The following is a 21,591-nucleotide window of genomic DNA, read 5'->3' as shown; positions in this document are numbered from 1 at the left end:
ACTTCGGAGCGCCCAGGCACCAGTGCCAGGGCAGCCACCGGCTCTCTCGCTCGCCTGGGCCGCCGGCGGGAAGCCAGACTGCCTTTCTCCAGGTTCCTGGACGAGGTCGCGGTGCGAGTGCTGGACCCTGGGACCCTGGAGGCTTTCCGGGGAGCCCGGAGCCACAGCTCAGAGCCCTCTCCAGCGGAGCCAAGCCCAGACCCGGCCCAGGAGCCCCTGGCCGGAGCTGCCGCCCCGGAGGACCCAGCACGGAGCCCCCGGCTTTCCTCGGAGGTGGCCACTGGGGCTGCGAGAGGAGCAGGGCCGGGCCGGGCCATGGAGGCCCCTGGGCCTCCCGTGGGCAGGAACAAGCAGGGAGGCCACGCTGCCTCGCCCCAGAGGCACCCAGGCCGGGTGAGTCTGAGCCCCAGCCAGCAGAGGTGGGCTCAAGCCCTCCGGGCCCCTCATCGCCCTCTTTTTATAGTATCTGGAACAGAAAAGCCCTTCCATGGCAAAAGAATGACTCTCTAAGGTGAGATTTCTGGCGTGGGGCAGGCAGGCTATTTCTGGGCCGAGTGTGCTTGCATAAACGACAGGACAACAGGCAGGTCCCCTCGGCTGGCAGCCTCCTTTGTGGCTCACCACAGGCTTTCGTGCGATTGTGCTTTTAAACTTTTGAGCCGCCGGCAACTCCAGGTGAGGTAGACTGTCACGCGGGCCTGGCAGGCGGGCGGGCAGACCGGCGGCGCCCGGAGCTGTCCCGTCTGATGGTGTGGGAAACGGGGCTTCGGAGGGCACCTCTGGCCTCGGGTGGAGGGACGGGTGGGCGCAGGTGCCTGCCTCCCATTGGGCTGGGGCCACGCAGCACCTGGGGGGCAGCACTCCACTCGGGACATTGCTGCCCCCTTCCTTGGTACCCAACCCTGCTTGTCCCCTGGGGCCAGGGAGGGTCCTCACAGCTGCCCGGGCATTACCTGACCCCAGCCCTGACTTCCCTCTGCTGGATTAACCAGGGGCCAGGTACTGGGCACCTCCAGAATGGCTTTCCTGGGTGGGGGGGGAAGACTATCTTGAAAGCCCCAGGCCTTGACCAGCCCGGGATGTTGGCACTGCCCCACCCCACCCCACCCCACCCCACGGGCCCAGCCAGCTCCGGTGCCTAACCTTCCTGTGTCCTGCTCTGGGACCCTGGAGCCAGGCAGTGGTACTCTACCGGCTCTTCCCGTGAGATCTGCTGGGCCAGCCAGGCCTGGGAGCTTCAGGGACACCCTCTGTTCCAGCAGCTTGGGCCATTCTGCACAGGTCACCACCCCCCGCCTCAGTTTCTCCGGCAGGAAGAAGGTAGCATGATAGTGTCTTGGTGGTGCTGGCAGACTGCGGCCCTGGGCCCTGGACACCACACAGGCCCTGGGGGATCCCACTGGGGCCCTGGCTCCTGGAGGATTCTGTCCCAAGGTTCCGCGCACTCGCCTCTCGGGGCTGCCGAGCAGCACAGGGCCTCCGGGACCCATCGGAGACCAGAGGAGGGCCGTGGGCTTTGGTCCTGCCGTGGGTCAGCCCCTTTCTGTGTCCAGCATAGAGGAAGCCACTAGAAGGCTGTCATGGGTGTGGTGGCACGGAGACTCCCTCCTACTCTAGTGTGAATGACGTAGGCCAGCCTTCTCCTGAGAAAGAAGGCTTCTGAGGCAAGAGCAGGGGCAGTGGCCAGCGTCCCGGCCAGCGGTGCTGGCGATGCCCCATGCGGCCCCTGCGCTGAGGCCCCGCTGCCGAGGGCCTGGCCCTGGGCAAGTCGCCACCCTGCCGGCCTCAGACTCCCGGGACACAGGGGCGCTTAGGCATGGGTGGTGCCTTTCCTGACGGGGGACCCCCAAGTGTGGAGGGGGCAGCGGCTTCCCGCAACCCTGCCCGTTGCCACGTGGGACTGTGGGCTGGAGTTGCCACATCTTCCAAAATTTTTAGTAGAAGCCAAAAATACGGATTTTAAAATGTAAATTCTCCCAATTTTTAAAGTTGGCTCGAGCGTTTGAAAAGAAGAAAGGAACCTTGCGCAGGCCAAATACAACATGCTGGTGGGCCGGATTTAGCTCGGGCACCAGTTTGCAGTCCCAGCCTGGTCTGCACCCCGCACCACCTCGGGGGACCCCCATATCAGATCCCAGCCCCTGCGGGAACGCCTAGAACATTCTCCGCCCCTTCTGGGGACAGCTCGAAGCCAGGGTGCAGGTCCCAACTCGCTGGCCTCTGGCAGGTGTCTCCCTCCCCCACGGATCACTGGAGGGTCCTGTGGGCTTCCCTGGGGACACCAGTCCCAAGCCCTCTCCTCCCAGGAACACTGCCCCCGCCCCCCACTCCTGTGCTCCTTTCCCTCCTCCCCTGCCCTGAGCCCCAGGGGACAGCTGCCCTTCCTCTTCCACTTCCCAGCTCTGCCCCTGGGACCTCCTCCTGTGTGTGGCCGAGGTCCTGGTTACCATCTGTCCACTCCCAGACCCCATCTCCTGGATTCTGCCCTGAATGCCAAACCCACACCCCCGTGCCTCCCTGGGGGTTCATAGGACACCCCAGACCTGGTCCCCGCTGGCCTGGCTCTTAGGAGGAACCTCCGCTGGCTGGGCTCCCAGCCTCCCCTGTCCACCCAGGTAGAAGCCAAATTCCACAAGTCCAGGAGTCTGCCCTGTCCAGGCCCCCTACCCCGTCCTTCCCAGGAGACTTTCCCCATGGAACCCAGTGGGTGGGCAGCCGGCTTCCCGCATCAACCTATCAGCCAGTGAAGGCAGAGGCGCCCTGAAGCTGCTCACCCCGCCCCCACCCCAGGGCTCCGCACACAGCCAGTGTTTGTTGAATGAATGAGGAAGGCTGGGACGGGGCAAGCCGTCTAGGAAGCAGCCGTCTCAGTAGCGAGCTAGCGAGTGCAGTGAGCCCCTCGCTTGCCCGCCCAGGGCAGTCCCCGCCACAGCCACCTGTGGCTCACGGGTCCCTTGGGGATTCGGCACCCTTCCTTCTAGATAAGGGGCTGAGGCTTGGAGAGTCTTGCCAGAGGTTCTGCAGCTGCACAGGAGGCCCAGGTCACAGTCAGGGGAGGTGGGCTGCGACGCCCACACCCCCATCTCTGCCCTCCACTCAAGTGGGCTATGGGGGGGGGAGCCCAGGGCAGGTGTCAGGAAGCCCCTGGGCAGGAAACGGGGTCCACAGGTGAAGCCCAGCCCAGGAACACAGGGGTCCTTCACTCCGTAGACCAGGCAGGACTGGGGGATAGGGGCAGTCCCGAGCCTTGGTCCTGCAGAGGAGTCTCACAGCACAGTCTGGTCCCCACACCCTGGCCAAAGGCGTCATCCTGTGTGTCTGGGTGGCCAGAAGGAAGCCCTAGCCAGGTAGAGGTCAGAGGCGGAGCGTTCCACCTAGAAGGCCAAAGGGTCAGGGAGGGGGCAGGAGACCACAAGGTGGCAGCGGGGCTGGGGGGGCTGTGGGGGCAGTGCTTGCCAGCCCCCCACTGAGGCCAGGCAGGGAGCCACGCCTCTGTCCCCTGTGGGCGCCTTGGCGGCCTGTGGACGGGCTGTGGGGAGCTGACAAGCGCCCCTCGTCCTGCACTGTGCCGCTGGGTCGCCTCTAGGAACTTGTCTTTGCATCTGTGAAATGGGGTCTTAAGACCCCCCTGCTTGGAATTGTGCAGGGTGGGGGTGGGAGCCGGAGGCAGGTGCAGGGCAGGGAGGGGTGGGCTTCCTGGGGGTGGGTGAGGGGCACAGACTGTTGGCGGTTGGGCTGCTCAGGTCAGGGACTGGGAAACGGAGGCACCTGCTGGCCAGGGCCACCCAAAGGGGACGGGGCTGAAGAGTCGAAGGTGGGCTGCGGCACCGCAGGGGTGCATTGCAGGGAGAGACAGAAAGCATGGGTGGGTGGCTGACCGGGCATCAGCATGCCCAGCCCCTGTCCACTGGGCCAGGGCGCCTGGAGAGCCCTGCTGGAGGTCACAGCCAGTGGCGGATGGACGGCCCTCCCCGTGTCCAGTACTGTCATCTCACTGGGGAGCCCTGGCCAGCCCGAGCACTGCAGACACAGCCCCCCTCCCTCCTGCCCAGGAAGGTCTGACCTGGGCCGGCCAGCACCCAGGTTCCTGCCATCAGCAGGGGGCCACCCGCTGGCAAGATTGTGAGCTCCTCTGGGCTCCTCCTCCAGCCCGGAATTACTCAGTGGCAGAGGCCACACCTGAACCCGGAGCTCGGGCAGGCGCGGAGCCCCCACCCCACCCCGCAGAGGGCACCCCAAAGGGCCGCCTCACCGCCCCTCCCCACCAGGTGCTGAGCCGCCCCCTCCCCCACGGCTGGAAGAGGCACAGGCCTGCGGCCGGTCCTCTCTGGTGCCGGGCGGCCCTCTCTGGTGCGGGCCTATTCTCCAGCGTCTCCTGCCTGGAGGGCTGCCTGGGGGAGGCGGCATTCGGGGAGAGGGAACCCCGTGGGTTCCAGGAGGGAGCGCTGGAGGCGTCTGCGGGGGTCAAAGCCAGGGTCGGGAATGGCAGAGGGGCAGGTCTCCAGCCTGCCCGGCCCCTGCCCTGGCCTCTCCCCGTCCCGTGGGGTGGGGGTGGGGGGATTCCCAGACAGGCCCTCGAAAAGTGCTGAAACATCCGATGTGAATAATTAATGCTAGATTTTAAAAATTAAATTTTAATACATTCTTATTAATTTTAGACAAACTCCCTGGCAGGTCATTGAGAGACTGAAGGAGCCCGTGGAGGAGGAGGGAGTCCCGGCCCTGGGTGGCGCGGCCTCTTAGGAGCGGGTCGGCCCGCGCGCCTCCCGGGCAGCCCCGGCCGGGCTCCCGTCCCCTGGGTGCGGTGGGCCGGGCCTGGGCGGGGGGCGGCGGGCCGTGACCCAGAGCCCGGAGGGCCGTGGGCCTCGGCCAGGGCGCTGCAGGACCGCGGCCGGGAGCGGGCTGGGGACGTGCTGCCTCCTGGAGACCTCCCCAGCCCCGGAGCGGGCGGCGACCCCGACCACCGACGGGCGGCCGCCGCGGGGGCTGGACCCGGGCTCGGCGCCTCCCACCTGCCCGGCCGAGCCCGGGCCGCCGCGGGGGGGGGGCTCCCGCCGCGCCCCCGCCAGCAGGGGAGAGGCTGGGAGCCGCGATCGTGGGGCGCCTGCCGTGTGCTGGGCCCCGGAGTGAGGGGGCCCCAGCAGGTGGGCCCGGGGCGAGCGAGGGCGGGGGGCGTGCTGGCCGTCGGCGAACTCTTCGGGCGAACTCCTTCTCCCCGGAGGCGGAGGGCGCGTGCCGGGGGGGCCGCCCGCCGTCGCGGACAACTTTTAGAGCCGCCCTCCCGGAGCCGGGCCCCCTCCCCGAGCCCCCCGCCCCCGCCGCGCGGCGCCGCAGTCGGCGAGCGTCGGTCCGGCTCCCTCCCGCCTCCCGCCGCGCTCAGGTGGGGGCCGAGGCCGGAGCGGCGGCTCGCGCCCGGGGAGGGGGCCGGCCGGGCGGCGCGGGCGGCGGCGCGGGGCCCGGGCCGAGCGGAGCGCGCTCCCGGCGGGCGGGCGGCGGCGGCCGGCGCCCGGGCCGGGATGGGCAGCCATCAGTCCTGCCAGGTCCGTGCGCGGCCCGGCGGAGCGCGGCGGGGCGGGGCGGGCGGGCGGGCGGGCGGGCGCGCAGGGGTTAACCGGGCGCGGGCGGGGCGCGGGGCCCCCGGGGAGGCGCGGGCTCCGGCTCGACGGCGCGCGGCGCCGGGCTGCGGTCGGCGCGGGGCGGGGCGGGGCGGGGGGGCGCCGCGCACCTGTTGGCCGGCGGCCGCGCTGACCCTCTGCTCTGGTCCCCGCAGGCCTCCGCCGCAGACATGGAGAAACTCAGGTGAGCGCCGCGGCGGGCCCGGGCGGGGGCGGGCGCGGGGCCCCGGGCAGGTGCGGGCGGCCGCGGGCCCGGGCGGGGGGCGCTCGGGACCCCCGGGCCGGCCGGCCCCGGCGTGGCGCACCGGCCCCCGCCCGCGGCCGCCCGGCGCCCGGCTTTTAAGTTTCGGCTTCTTGGGGGGCGCGGGCATGGCGCCCTCGCGGCCGGCTCGGGGGTCGCGCCCGCGAGCCGTGTTGGGGGCGTCCCGGCCGCGACTACGAAGCGCCCCCCCCCCCGCGCGGCCTCCCTCGGGCGCTAAACTTTGAGTCCCGGGGGACGCGTCGGCGCCCTCCGCGCAGCCCGGCAGCCGCCGAGGTGAACACTCATCGCTCCCCCTGCGGCTCCCCCGGGCCGCCCCGACCCCCGCCTGGGGAACACCCCCTCCGGCCTTTGCCTTCCGCAGCCAGGCCCAGGCCGCGTGTGGGCAGCAGGCCCGGCCTCGGGTGGGGTTTCAGCACCATCTGCCCTGGTCTCCGGGGTCTCCGGCCTCCCCACTCCCCCCAAAGCCAGAATTGGCACCCTCCCGCGGGCCTGGGGGACGGTGGGTGCGATTCCTGAGGGGCAGGCCCAGTAGGCCCGCCCCCCCTCCCTGCCGCGCCATTCCCCCCCCCACGCCCCCGCGGGCCCGGGTCTTGGGAAAGGGGCCGGGACCTTCCTGGTAGACCCTCAGTGCAGGGAGGGCATGGCCTGGAGATCCCCCGCGGGGTGCTGGGGAGGGGTCTCACATGAAGCCCCAGGTGGGCATCTCCTGGGCCACTAAGCTGGGGGCCACAGGGCCAGGGGCAAACGGCTGGGCCAGGAGGAGCCATCCAGTGCCTCAGGTGACAGGACCCCCACCCCAGCCGAGTCAGCCAGCCAGGCCCCCCTGGTCAGGGCTGGGGTCCAGGGTGGGGAGGGAGGCCCAGGGAGTGGCCTCCCCCGGGGGTGGGCACATGCTTTCCCCTGGGCCCAAACCCAGACTTCTGAGCTTGGCGGCCCCTCCCTGGCACCCCACCCCACACCGGCTGCCATCTACCAGTCCCCCCACCTGGGTGGGGCTCCCTGGGGGGTACTGCTCAATGGGGCTGGGGCTTGGGAGCTCCATGGGGCATGCTGGGGGCCCCCTGTGGTCTCCTGGTGCCCAGCCCGGGCTCCTGAGCACCCAGCCCTGCATCGGGCAGCAGGGACGGAGGCATGGTTGGAGACACAGGTAAGTCAGCCCGGGGGTCCACTGCCCACACTGCTGAGTGCTCCCTGGCAGGGCTGGTGGCGGTGGCCGGGGTGGGCTCCTGGGCCTCATGGGCCGCATGGTCTTCTGGAGCTGGCCGGGGTCCCGCTGGGCCAGGACTCTCCCGGTCCTGGACTTGGGGAGGGGGAGATGCCCTGCCCCCTCCCCCTCTACCTGAGTGTTCTCAGAGCTGCCCAGGACTCCCAGACTGTCCCCTCCTGGCCACGGTGGGCTTGCACGAGTGGGTTTCTGTCTTGCCTTTAGGGCTGGGGATCCAGGACCAGAAGCCCCAGGGGTCTGCAGGGAAGTTGTCCACGTGGCCGCCACAGAGATCAAGGGCCGGGGTCCCTGACCATGGTGACGTCCTGGCCCGCTCTGGGCCAGGACAGCTGAATTCCCTCAGCTGTGAGGTCGGTTCCGCACCCCCAGAGTGCAAGGGGCCTGGGGACCTGGCCCCGGGGACTGGCGCAGAGCAGGGGCCCCAGAGCATCCCTAGGACAGCCGATGGCCAGTTTCCAGGCAAGAGAAGGCGTTTGCATCAAGCAAAGGGGTCTCCGGTGTCCAGAGGGGCCACCCTGAGCCCGCCCTCGCATCCCGGCTCCTGTGTGCCCGGCACCGGTGGGGCCCCACCTCCTCCTTGGCGCCCTGGCAGGGGGGGTTGGAGCCAGACCTGGGAGGGTCCAGTAAAGATCTGTGACTGAGCACACGCTCTGCCACCTAGTGGCCCTCCGAGGCCTTCCCGAGGCCCCGGCCGGTACCCATCCATCACTCGGTGAAGTCCAGACAAGCCGCTGCCGTCACCCCACGCCCCCGGAGCCCCTCTGCCTTGGCCCTTGGCGCCCCCTGCACCCGGGACACCCTTCCCCGCCCTCCTGCTCATGACGGACAGGCCGTGACCCCCCCAGGACTCCCCCTCCCCCTCCCCTACGCAGCAGCCCGACGCTGAGTACCCAGATGGGGCCAGCTCTCCAGAGCAGGTCTGCAGCAGAGCCCCCAGGGCCAAGGGACAGGGGACAGCGGGACTCTTCCAGAATGTTCCGGAGTCCCAGGCCTGGGATATTGGGGAAGGATTCCTAGAAGCAGGGACACCTGAGCTGAGGCTTAAAGGATGGATAGGAGTTTGCCCGACAGGCAGGAAGCCTCCCGGAGGCGCGAGGCAGATGCTTCAGGAAAACGGGAGGGGCGGAGAGAGGAGGGGAGGGGCGGGGCTCCCCCGGCCACCTGGGGTGTCCTCCATCCTCCCGGGTGCCCTCCCTGAGCACCCCTGAAAGCTGAGCCTGAATCTGAGCCCTCCGCTCTGCCAGTGCCGCAGCCGGCAGGGCCGGCACGCAGTAGGGCTCCCCGTGCCTACTGTGTGCACACAGTAGGCGCACAGCCACACTCCGCCATAGCCGGCCACCTGGGCTCTGGCTGAGGTCTGCCCTGTCCCCCGACTCCCACTCATCCTCACCAGCTGTCCTGCCTCCAAGTGCTTAGGCAGCGAGGTACTGGGGGCTCTGGCAGGGGGCTCCCCGCGGTCCCTCAGAGGAGCCCCTCCTCCCCGGGCCAGAGCCCTCTGCTGGCGTCTCTGGGCACGCCCCTGTCTCCGCCTCGAGGCTGACCCTCCTCGGTCACATGGGGAAGGGGTCCTGCCCCTCTCTCGGGGCCTGGGGCGCAGAAGTGCAGGAAGCCCAGAGGTATCCCCATTGGGTATCCCCATCAGGGAGCCACACCTCTCACCCCCAAATATAATTTCTCAAGGTTGTCAGTTGTGATAGGCACACAGAGAAATCGATGCGTTTTGGTAGTTTAACAATCAAATTGGGAAGGCCACCTGGTGGCCACCGTGTGAGCCAAGAAGTTCAACACTGCCAGGGTCCCAGGACGCCCCAAGGCCCTTCCCCAGGCACCCCCGCTCCCTGGAGGCCACCGCACCCTGACTTTGTGACAGTCTCGCAGGGAGCCACTGAGCTGGGCTTTGGGGCCTTCTGTGGGAGGGGCGCCCAGGCCCTAAAGCAGGCTGGCTCCTGGGTGGGGGGCACAGTACTATGGTCCATTTATTCATCAATAGAGAGGTGGGCAGTTCCCAGCCTGGGCCACCGCAGACAGCGGGCACGGACGTCCCGTACAAGGGTCCTGGGCATGTGCTACACTTTCGTGTGTGCTGGAGTAGAACTGCCTGCCAGGCATACTCGCAGAGAGAACTGTGAATGAAGACAAAGCCAAGCCCTACACCGTGCTGCTCTCTGGCCCCGCCCTGTCCGGCCCGGTGCACCCTGGGGGGCGGAGCCTACAGCCCCAGTGTCCCCGGTCAGCCCCGGCCCAGGCAGACACCTCTGCTCCCTCTGAGCGCCCATGGGCAGAGTTCTTGGCTTGAATTCCGTGGGGATGTCTGGGCCTCTTCCTTTCCAGCGGAGGCTCTCTGGGCCTGCTTTCAGGAATCTTCTGTGGGCGTGCAGCTGCTGGGCTTCCTGGGCTGGAGCCTGGCCGTGGTTTGAGGTCAGGGGCTTCACGTTGAACTTTGGGCACCCAGACGCCCGCGCAGGTCCCCCACCCACCCACCCACCTTCGGAGGTGACCGCTGCGGCTGCGGTCCTGCGGGCCAGGCACGGTTCTCCAGGCTCGGATGCCCAGGGAGCTGCCAGGCTGGCTCTGAAGAGACAAGCGGTTAGCAGGTGGCCCCAGATGTCCCAGCATCCCCTCCTCGGGCCTCACCGGGCCCTTCCTGCAGCCCTCTGCCCCCGGAGCCCCGCGGCACCAGGGCCTCTTGGCGCCCCCCTGCTGGCCGGGGCCTGCCAGCTCTGCCTAGACCAGTGTCCTGGGACTCCTCCCTGGTGTCCACCTCCACACTGGTCCTCGAGAGTCCATAGCCCTCCCCGCCCTCCAGGACCCCTGGTCTCCCTGTAAGCCCGGTCCTACTAGAGGAAGCCCAGGGGACTAATTCTCTCTGAGTTGTGAATGGCGACCTCACTTTGAGGATTAGGGAATTGAAAAGGGACCTGCCACACCCTCTCTCTCTTCCCTTCCTCTGCCTCCCCTTCGAGGTCTCCTGTTCTCACAGCTGAGCCCAAGTCCCACCCCCTGGACTGGGTCTGTGGTTAGGAAGGCCCTCGCCTGGTTTGCCTCCCAGGTCTGCCCCTCGCCGGCTCGTGGCCTTGGGTGAATTGCCGGACCTCTCTCAGTCCCCACTTCTGTAAAATGGGGCTAATGCGAACAGCAGCAGCAGCAGCAGTAGTAGCAATGACAGCAGCACCCACCTTAAGGCTCTTCTGAGGATTAGTGTGTTGGCCTGACGATGCCCTCCTCGCCCCTCCCAGAGGCCAGCCAGCTGGGCCCACCTGTGCCCACCCCAGGTGACCCTCGTGCCCACAGGGGCCGCGAGGGGGCTGGGAGAGCCCCAGACCCCGCTTCCAGAAGGTCATGATGGCCATAGGCACCCTCAGCTGGGGAAACTGAGGCCCAGGCTGGCAGCCACCTCCCTCCACCAGTGCGGAGATCCAGCACTGCCCAGCAGCACGCGTCTCTCTCGTTCCTGGTGTGTGTGTGTGTGTGTGTGTGTGTGTGTGTGTGTGTGTGTGTGTGTGTGTGTGTGTGTGTGTGTGTGTGTGACTGTTGGACTCAGGCATTCTGCTTCTGACCTACAACCGGCCCTGTTTTTTAATTTCTTGGTGCTGGGGATTGAACCCAGGGGTGTTTGCCCTCTGACCTACACCCAAGCCCTACTTATTTATTTGTTTGTTTGTTCATTCCTTCGGCACTGGATATTGAACCCAGAGGCATTTGACGTCTGTGTTGCACCCCAGCCCCCCATTCTTTGGTACTTCTAATTGAACCCAGAGGCAGTTTGCCGCTGAGCTACACCCCCAGCTGCATTTGTTAATTTTTTTGGTACTGGGGATTGAACCTAGGAATATTATACTTTGAAATATATCCCCAGCCCTATTTATTTATTTACTTACTTTGGAAATTGAAGCCAGGGGCATTCTACTGCTAAGCAAACCCCTGGCCCTACTATTTAGTGCCCACAGGCACTCTACTTTTGAATGATACCCCACCCCTATTTCAAAACCTTTGGTGCTAGGGATTGAACCCAGGGGCATTCGACATTTGACCTACACCCCCATGGTTATTTATTTATTTGTTTGTTTATTTATTTATTTATTTTATTTGGTACCTGAAATTGAACCCAGGGGTATTCTATCTCTGATCTATACCCCCAGCCCTATTTTTTTGGAGGTGAGAATTCAACCCAGAGGCAGTCTACCCCTGAGCTACACCCCCAGCCCCATTTTTAAATTTTTTGGTACTGGAGATTGAACCCAGGGGTATTCTACTCCTGAGCTATACACCCTGCCCTATTTATTGATTGATTTATTTTGGAAATTGAGCCCAAGGGTATTCTAGCTCTGGACTATACCCCCAGCCCTACTATGTAGGTACTGAGGATTAAACCCACAGGCATTCTACTTTTGAACTATACCCCCAGCCCTATTTTAAAATTTTTTGGTTGCTGAGGATTGAACCCAGGGGCAGTCAATGTCTGCCATATGCCCCCAGTCCTATTTATTTATTTATTTATTTATTTATTTATTTAATTTATTTATGTACTGGTAATTAAACCCAGGGACCTCCTACCTCTTAACTATACCCCAGCCCTAATTTAAATATTTTGGTGCTGGAGATTTAACCCAGGGACATTCAACATCTGACCTACACCCCCAACCCTGTTATTTATTTAATTAATTAATTTATTTATTTATTTATTTTGGTCCTGGAAATTGAACCCAGGGGTATTCTACCTCTGAGATATACCCCCAGACCTATTTATTTATTTACTTACTTTGGAAAATGAACCCAGGGGTATTCTAGCTCTGACCTACACCCCCAGGTCTATCTTTATTTATTTATTTATGTATTTGTTTTTATATGTTACTGGAAATTGAACCCAGGGACATTCTACCTCTTATCTATACCCCCAGCTTTATTTTTTGGTAGTGGGAAATCAATCCAGAGACAGTCTACCACTGAGCTACACCCCCAGCCATATTTATTTATTTATTTACTTTGGAAGTTGAACCCAGGAGTATTCTGGCTCTAAGCTATACCCCCAGCCCTAATTTAAATTTTTTGGTGCTGGGATTGAACCCAGGGGCATTCAACATCTGACCTACACCCCCATCTCTATTTATTTATTTATTTATTTATTTATTTACTTATTTATTTATTTTGGTACTGGAAGTTGAACCCACGGGCATTCTACCTCTGATCTATACCCCCAGCCCTATTTTTTTGGTAGTGGGAATTCAACCCAGAGGCAGTCTACCCCTGAGCTACACCCCCAGCTCCATTTTTAAATTTTCTGTTACTGGGGATTGAACCCAGGGGTATTCTACCTCTGAGATATACTCCCAACCCTATTTATTTACTTACTTATTTTGGAAATTGAACCCAGGAGTATTCTAGCTCTGAGCTATACCCCTAGCCTTATTATTTTGGTACTAGTGTTAAACCCAGAGGCACTCTAATTTTTAATTATACCCCCAGCCCTATTTTAAATTCTTTTTCTTTTTGTTTTCCTTTTTTTTTTTTTGGAACTGGGGATCGAATTCATGGACATTCTACCTCCAAGCTATGCCCTCAGCCCTATTTTTAATTCTTTATTTTGAAATAGGGTCTCATCAAGTTGCAGAGGGCCTCACTAAGTAGCTGAGGCTGGCCTCAAACTTTTTTTTTAATTGGTGCATTGTAATCATATATCACATTGGAATACAAGACTTGAGAAGATATATAAGCACACATCATCCAATTAGCCCTCATCCAGCCCCCATCCCATTCCCTCCCCCTCCCTCAATCCCATGCTTGTTTGGTGATTAACTTTGATACATGTGTTTATGTACCTCCTGCTTTTTAAAGAGGCTCCATCCTCCCCTATTCCATACCCTCTGATTGGTCACCTTAGTTGCTTCACTATAGGGCCCTTTCTATAGCTCGACCACTTCCTGTTGCCCCTTTCCTCCTAGTTATTGCTGATTAGGGGAATCATCTGATTTTTATTTTCTGCGATATTTCTCTGTGCATGCCACGTTGCAAGTACCGATCCCACTCTTTTTTTTTTTTTTTTTTTTTGGTGGTTCTGGGTTCCTGGAAGCCCTTCTACCTCTGGGCTACACTCCCAGACCTATTTTATATTTTTGAGACAGGGTCTCTTACGCCAGCGCGGCTGGCTTCGAACCTGCGCGATCCTCCTGTCTCCACCTCCCAAGCGCGGGGATTACAAGCGTGCGCCACCACGCCCGGCTCGATCCCACTCTTGACGGCCCCAGTAGTGGCCTGGCTACCCGGTGGACTGATCCAGACCTCCCTGGCTCAAGCAGCAGCCTTGCCTCATGGGAGGCCCTGATTCTGACCTCGCTGGCCCCCACACTGGCCTAACCCCCAGCTGGCTCCGATCCCGGCCTCGCTGGCCCCAGCACCGGCCTAGCCTCAAGGCAGGCTCCGATCCTGGCCTAGGAGGCCTCAGTAGCGGCCTTGTCTCACGGAAGGCTCCGATATCGGCCACTTGGCCTCAAACTTTTGATCCTTCTGTCTCAGCCTCCCAAGAACTGGGATTACAAGCATGCGCCACCACGCCTGGCTTTTTAAAAATTTTGATGCTGAGAACTGAACTCAGGGGCATTATTGAATATCTGACCTACACCCTAAGCCCTTGTTTGTTTGTTTGTTTGGGTACTGGAAATTGAACCCAGGGACATTCTAACTGACCTATACCCCAGGCCTATTTTTTTTTTTTTTTTTTTTTTTTTGGTACTAGGAATTGAACCCAGAGGCAGTCTACCCCTGAGCTACACCCCCAGTTCTATTTTTAAATTTTCTGGTACTGGGGATTGAACCCAGGGGTATTCTACCTCTAAGCTATACCCCAAGCCCTGTTTTATATTTTTATTTGGAAACAGTCTCTCTAAGTTGCTCTGAGCCTGCTAAATTGCTGAGGCTGGTCTTGAACCTGCAAGCCTGTCTCAGCCTCCCAAGTACCGGGATTACAGGTATGCACCCCTGCACCAGGCTGCAGTCCTGCAGTCTTTCCCTTTAAGGCTGGTTTTACCCTCAGGAGTGCTGGGGTGTGTGTGTGTGTGTGTGTGTGTGTGTGTGTGTGTGCACGCGTGTGTACATACATGTACACACGTGTGTGGGCAGAGACACAGGAGTAGTGTGGGGTAGGGTGGAGGGGGCCATCCAGGGCCCAGGACACTCCAGAGAGGCCATAGGGGTGGCCGGGGTTCCGGGTAGAGGCTGGTGGCCCCATGACCTGCGGTCCAGGGTCACCAATGAACCTCCCGCAGCCCTGATTGACTTTAAGATCCCCAGAATTGGAGAAAATAAGCCTCCCGCTGGCCTGATTAATAAGTTTGCCTGGATCTGTTGTGGTGGGGAGCAGGTGGGTGGGGTGGTCACGTCGGTGAAGCCAGTGTAGACCCCGGGGTGCCCAGTAATGAATCCCGCAATCAGCACTGAGCCCTAGCCTCAGCCACACCTGAGCTCCAAGGGGGGCGGCAGGTGCTGGCGGGTCCACTTAGGAGCCCCGCTGGAGCCGTCGCTGACTGAGGCCCCTCCTGTGGGTGTCCAACTCCTGTGGAAGGCTGGTCTGGGCCCAAAGTGTGCGTCCCCCCCCCCCCCAGGTGACCTTCCCCAGAGGGAGAGAGACCACAGAGTAGGACTTCAAGGCCTGGCTGGGGACTGGGAAGGATGGGCCAGGCCGGGGTTCCTGGGGGACCCCAACAAGCTGGAGGTTGGGGCTCCCGGGGCCCATCACGCAGCTTCCTTGCTGCTCCTGAGCCGGCTCCCTGCCCCCCATCAGGACCACTGCCAGGCTTCAGTGCTGGGCGCCCACCCTGGAGGATGGTCAGACATGCCAGAACGTGCTTGGGCCGTGCACTGACCCTCAGCGCCCGCCCCGAGCCCCCAGGCCCCGGGCTCAGCCATGCCCACCCCAGGGTGCCCCCACCTAGCAGGACACTCCTACCTGCCTTTGCTTGCCGTGCTGTGTCAGACTTCCCAGAGCAGACTAGACCGGGCAGGACGTTGAGTGAGGTTGCCATACCCCAGCTGTGTCCAGGCTGGAGGGGCTGTTGAAGGACAGAGTCAGGGTGCCGGGCAGGGCAGGGGCAAGGCAGTGGGCAGTGTGTGCCTGGGTCCTCGGCAGGACCCAGGTGGCCCTTGGGGGCTCGTGGGGCGGGTGATGGAGTCAACCGCAAAGCCAAGAAGGGCACGTCCTGAACAAGAGGGCCCACAGTGCCCAGGCCCAGGGGTGGCGCTGCAGCTGCCGCCCTGGACCCCACCCGCCCATCCCCCAAGGGCTCCCCAGGACACGGCTCTCCTGGCTCAGGGATATGGGGGTGGGGGCTGTAGCCTCCTGAGAAGATGAGGCGACAGTACGGTTCCTGTGGCGTCTCCTGACGCCTGTCTCTGCCAGGCAGGCGGGCGGGAGCTGCAGTGCAGCCCTGTCACCTGCAGCCCTGGGTGCGGGAGGGGTGGCCGGGCAGGCTCTGAGTCCTAGGAGTCTGCGCTCCATCTGGGTGCCCCAGCCATTCCTCTTGGGCGTGGCCCACGCGGCAGCAGGCAGTCCCTTCCCCAGCGTGTGTAAGAACACATACACACACACACACACACACACACACACGCGTGTGAGAAGGCACACTCGCACCCCCTCCCTTCAGGAGTATTGGCACTACCACGCTGTGGGGGGGTCTTTGCTGACCTCCCACACTGAGCCAGCCCTAAAGTCGGCCCCTAGACCCCTCGGTATGGGTATCAGGGCCCCGCAAGGTCAGCTTCTGCTCCACTAAGGTCTGGCAGCTCCAGCTGGCCATCCTGGCTCCATGCCAGGCCCTGTGCCAAGCACCTGGGATGAGGTAAGGGAGGCGGCCTGTCCGTGGGCAGGTCCCCTGTGCCAGGCCCCTGCCAGTGTCCCCATGGGGACGAGGTAGTGGGCTGTCAAGGAGCCAGTGTCCAGGTGGGCAGTCAGGAGGATGTCCCAGTCCCGGGATGTCACGGACAGAGGTCCTGCGTGGAGAGAGGGCATTGCGGGGACCAAGGCCAGGAGCCTGGGTGAGGGTGGCTGGCGGCACGTCAAAGGGCACGGGCTGGTGTAAGTTATTTGGGTACAGTGTGGGGCTGGGGGCTGTGCCGGGGCACGTGCTGCTGGGGGAGCTTGTGGTGGGAGCCAGGCTGGGGCTCCGGACCCCAGGTGCTGGGTGGGGAGGAGTTAGGCAGGGGTGGGAGAGATCTGGAGAGGGAGCATGGGGAGAATGACCAGCAGTTAGGTGTTGCTGGGGCATAACTGTCGGGCGGGCGGTAGAGGCTGGAGCCAGGCCTGCAGGGGGCCAGAGATGTTGCGGCCCACCCTGTCGCCATGACGACCGGCGGGGAGCTGTCCGGCAGAGTGCACATGATTCCCCAGCAGGACGGTCCTGAGTCATGAGACAGGGTCCCCGAGGGGAAGGAGCTGGGCGCCAGCGAGGAGGACCACGACAGGCTCCCGGGAGGGGGTGGCTCTGAACAAACTCCCCAGGAGGGATGGCACTTGGGGCCACAGAGAAGAGAGGTCCGGGGTCAGTGTGGTTAACTGGGGGGCATGGCAGGGCGTGAGGGCCGCACTGGAGGTCAGATGTTCCTGTCCGGCCTTCGGGCCGGGTGCGTGGTGCCCGGTGCCGCAGGTGTTGATGGAGCCCTCTAGTTCTCTGCTCTCTGGAGCGGGCAGAGGGCAGCGGGTTCCACAGGTGGCAGTGGCCCCTCTGCATCTGCACGGGGTGGCAATGGCACCTCTGCTCAGCTGCCATGAGGGAGGACCCCAGCAGGCGCCATCCCCAAGAACTGGCTCCAGGGACATCTAACAGTTGACCCCAGAAGCTCCCCAGGGTGCAGGACCCAGGAGGCAGTCTGCTCCAGATAGGCTTCCACGGGGCACCTGGTTCTGGGGGGGCCGATGGGGCACCACCAGTGAGGCCCCCACATCTACGTGCAGCCCAGTCTCAGGGCAGTGAGCCTCAGCGGCCCAGGCCTGCCCTCTATCCATCCTCTGCCCAGCATCATGAAGCCCCTCCGCCAGCGGGAAGAGGGCCTGTGCACCCAGGCTGGCTGCCCCTGGGCGCCTGGCTCCGCAGAGGCACACCTGCTGGGGCTGACACTGGCCCTGCTGCAGCTGCTGGGCGAGTAGCAGGTGCAGTGCCAGGCAGCCGCGGCGGACCTGTCCTGGCTCATCCCCACCCACTGCTCTGCAGTCTCCGCCTGCGGCCTCCCTCTCTGGACCCCACTCTTCATATGTGTAGGGTAGAGGGGGAATCTCCACCGTCTTGCCTGGCCGGGGTCAGTGGTGCTTAATAAGCACCTTGAGTGACCAATGTGAGATTCTGGGGCCCCTCACACCAAGGGAGCCCCGCCTTTGCCTGGGCCTCAGTTTCCCCTGGGCCCCAGCATTCATTCACTGTGAACCACCTGGCTCTCCTGCATCCTTGACCACCAGGAGTGCCCCTGCAGAGCTCTGTTGGGCGGTGGACACTCACAGCGGGCTGGGAGGAGGTGCCCATGACAAGTCATGGCCGGCCTGGCTGCTTTGCTGCCGCCGAGGGAACCTGCCCGCTATTCACTCTGCAGAGGGGCGTCAGTTGCCAGGGTGAAACCCTGGGAGCAGGGGTCCTAAGCGCCACCTAACCAGAGACCAAGCTCTTGCCCTGCTGGCCGCCAGGCACCCATTTTACAGGAGAGGAAACTGAGGCTCACAGAAGTGAGCTTTCCCTGACCTCTGCCACCTCCTCAGCCCACCAAGCCAATGGTGGCGACTACTGCTGCTCCTCCTCCTTTTCTTCCTCTTCCTCTTCCTCCTCCTCTTCCTTCTTTCCTCCTCCTCCTCTTTTTTTGGTGATCCTTAGTACATTTTCTCAGTATTTTTTCAACTGTAGAGAGTATGATAAATCCAGAGAAGTAAAAAAAAAAAAAAACCAAAACTTCTTTCAATTACCCAGCATCCCACCACCCAGGTGGAACAGATTAGCATCTCTTCCCTTCCATGATGGTAGGGGCAGTGGTTCTCTTAAATGGGATTGCTGCTCTCCCCAGCATCTTTAAGCACCCTTTGAAAGCCTGGTTTCTAGGCCAGCGTCCGAGCCTTTGGGTGATGGAGCCGGCCCCTCTCAGCAGAGGTCCCATCTCTGGCTCTCCCTGCAGGGTCAGCAAGGCTGCTCTGGGTGTCACTGCACACGTGTCCCACAAGCCCACCCCTGGCCATGAGCAGGTATCTAAGGCTCTGCCGTGAATCCCACGCCCGGGCCAGGCCCACGGCCTTGCTCACCCCACAGGCCGTCCCGGCTAGACAGGCCACAGGAGGGGCATGCAGGGCATGCATGCCCTGGCACCTGCCAGGTCCCACACTCCCTACCACTATACATCAGCCATGTGGCCTCCACGGAGAGCAGGGGCCACCTGTCCCTCTGTCCTTGCTTCTCAAAACAGCCAGACAGAGCCCAGTCCCAAAGAGAACTCAGAGCAGGACTGGGGCGCTGTCCCCCATGGCTTCCCATGGAGACTAAGGTGGAGGAAACAGGCCTCCAGGGAGGGGACAGGACACCAAAGTAAGTCCCAGCAGTGGCCAGGAACCTGCCGCTGTGGTCCTCAGTGCCACCAGTGAGCTCAGAACCCGCAGAGCCACCAGCATAGTGGGCAGGTGCGGACAGCACCCGCCGCTGCCACCTGCGGAGGAGCAGACACGGGTCCCATCTTTCCGTCTCAGCCAAGGCTGCGGCTGGGCACCTGATGGTGGGCCCTGTGCGGCCCCCACCACCCCCGCCTGTTCTGAGCAGCTGTGTCCTCTTCGCCCACAGGCTGCGCAGTCCCTGGGTGCCCTCGTGCCTCGGGCAGCCCCGAGTCCTGCATGGCCGCCTGGCCAAGTCCTCACCCTCGCTCTGGGACAGGTAACACGCCTGTGGTCCCCCCTTCTTCCCCCACATTCTTCATGTCTCTGCATCTGTCCTCGGACATCCATCTCATGCCTGCATCCAACTCCGGAGACGGATGGGGAGCTCAGAGAGGGGATGGGTCCCCAAGCCGACAGTGCGCTCCCCCACCCCCTGGCTCTGTCCTCGGGCCAGGGCTCCCGTGAGTGGCCAGGAGGGGCCCCTGAGGAAGGAAGGGATCCCTCCAGGACCCCTTCCATGCCTGTGAGCTCAGCACTGCCCATGGGCAAGAGGGGGAGTAAGAGAGGGGTAGGGCCAGCCCGACTCAGGTCGCCAGTGAGGCGACCCCCGGGGTGGCCCGCCTGGAGGAGGAGGCCACTTGGAGCGCTGCAGCCCCTCCTCCCTGGCATCTGTCAGGGGCTGTTGCCCCTCCACCCTTCTGCCCGGCGGTACCAGCCAGGTCATTTCCGAGGCAGGAGACCCGGGCCTCCAGCACCCTCCCCACACCCACACCAAGGCCTGTAAGAGCACCCCTTGGAGCCAGGCAGTTCTAGTACCCAGTGTGGATGGGGGCAGGGACAGCCCCGCTTCCCACGTGAGAGCGCAACGTCCCACTTTGCAGATACGGCAGCCGAGGCAATAGCCAGGTGGGACTTGGGTTAGCGCCCCTGGAGGGCAGACACTGGACAGGATTGGCGGTTGCACCCAGGTGACCCCCAGACACCCCCTCCAGAACCGCTAAGAAGCGGAACCCCAGCGTTTGGTGGCCAGTGGTGGAGGGCTGGGGCAGGACAGTGTCCCCAGGTCCTCCCTGGGTGGGGAGCTCAGATGGCCGAGTGAGTGTGCAGTGGGCTTGCGCGGCCCACAGTGAGTGGCCGCTGGACACGCGCAAGTGGGGGGAGCCAAGAGGGACCCCAGCTGGAGGTGAGGCCAGGCTGGACTGTGTGGCCAGAGACGGAGGGCACGGGGCAGAGGTCAGGGGCAGCCAGTCCAAGGTCTGCGGTGTCATGAGCCTAGGGGAAGCTGTGGCCCTGCGGAGGTTGGGCGGGCAGCATTGGAGGCCTGTGAGCAGAGTATCTGGAAGGCCCACAGCAAACTGAGACTCTGCTGGCTGGTGCCCCCCGGTGGGTCCCACTCCGCCCTGAGCCCCCTCAGCCCTGCGCCTTTCTCTCCTCCCCACCCATACCGCCAGTCTCCTCACCACCGGTCTCCCTCTGGACCGCAGGTTCCCTGGGCCGGGCTTGGGGTCCTCTCCTGCGGCAGTGCTCGGAAGGATGTCAGGGTGCCTGCCCAGCCCAGACACTGTGCTTCTGGTGGGGAACCCACCACCCACTGGGAAGGCAGACCTGTGCAGCGGCCTGCTGGGGACAGGGCAGGCCGGGCTGCAGCTGGAGGGGCAGCCTGGGCCGCTGCCCACAGTGTCCAGGCAGCCGCTCGGGACCTCCCTTCTTACCCCACGTCCTCCTTGGGGGACTGATTCTTGGTAGGCCCCACCCCACTCTTCTCAGAGCTTCTCAGAAAACATAAGCAAGTCTTTCTATTTGTGTTTATTAAAAAAATACAGAGCCGGGTGTGGTGGCGCATGCTTGTAATCCCAGCATTTGGGAGGCTGAGACAGGAGGATCTTGGTTCATGGACAGCCTCAGCTACTTAGTGAGGCCCTTTGCAACTCAGTGAGACCCTGTTTCCAAATAAGAATTAAAAAAATAGGGCTGGGGGTGTAGCTCGGAGGTAGAATGCCCCTGGGTTCTATCCTCAGTACCGCCAAAAATTAATAAGAAATAAATAAGTAAATAAGGACCTGGGCAAGAATCCATGCCCAGAGGGATTTGCTGGGCACGTGCCCAAGGTAAGGTTGGCTGCCTGCAGGGCCAGGGAGCGCCGACACCTCTGAGTGGGGGGCAGTTGTCAGCAAGGGGCCGGGAGGACCCGCCCTCAGGTGTGGGTCGAGGTGGTCCCAGGACGGCAGGCTCTCGCCCAGGGTCCCACTTCACATCAGTCATTCGGGGATCTTGGGCTGAGCCAGGTTCCCATCACGACACTCAGACCTCCTTCCTGCCCCCAGTCGGGAATAGCGCCATACACCCCGCATCCCCCATCCTTGGCATACTCACCAGGAGCGGTATCCTGGAGGGTGCTGGTGTGAAGGCCCCATGCCAGCTTTACTTCAGGTGACTCCTGGGCAGGCGCTCAGAAGGGGTCAAGCCTGGGTTCTGTGTGAGAGCACCCCTGGGCTTCCTAGGAGAGGTACCCAGGTGGGCAGGGGCCTTGGCAGTTACTAATGTTGTGTGCAACTGCCACGGCCATCGTGGTGGACCCCTCTCGGTGTGGGCCACCACTGCCAACCCTCTCCTTGGCCCAGAGAGGTGGCACAGTGTGCTGGGGCCACACAGCAGCTGGGAGGTCTTGGGCATGGCACTGCCAGCCCAGGGCCTCAGCGCCCCACCCTAGGTCTGAGGAGGGCAAGAGCAAGGGCCCATCAGCTCCACGAGGGAGGCCCAAGACCAACGGGCACTCTACGCCAGGGCCTGTGCAGCCACCGCATGCCCTGGCGCGGCCCTGGAGCTGGTGCCTCCTCCCTGTGAGGGCACAGGGATTCACGGGGGGAGAAGCGACGGCAGAGGC

At 62.9% G+C, this 21,591-nt stretch overlaps 1 protein-coding gene across 3 annotated transcripts in view; it reads left to right on the top strand.

Annotated features, from left to right (window-relative positions):
- Nucleotides 1-21,591, top strand: part of BEGAIN (brain enriched guanylate kinase associated) — a gene marked incomplete at both ends in the record, with an annotated part of 34,614 nt that overhangs the window by 7,253 nt on the left and 5,770 nt on the right. For 2 of the 3 annotated variants that reach the window (XM_080706999.1, XM_080706998.1), the window contains one exon: nt 5,771-5,799. In XM_080706999.1, the coding sequence (XP_080563125.1) occupies nt 5,771-5,799 (29 nt within the window). Of the gene's footprint in view, nt 1-5,770; nt 5,800-18,894; nt 18,985-21,591 lie in introns of all 3 variants that reach the window. The other variant, XM_080706997.1, reaches the window with a different exon arrangement.

This window comes from Muscardinus avellanarius (assembly GCF_963383645.1).
Source record: "Muscardinus avellanarius genome assembly, chromosome: 12".
NCBI lineage: Eukaryota > Metazoa > Chordata > Mammalia > Rodentia > Gliridae > Muscardinus > Muscardinus avellanarius.
The sequence above is the reverse complement of the archived record's forward strand: the minus strand, read 5'-3'. Positions and strand labels throughout refer to the sequence as shown.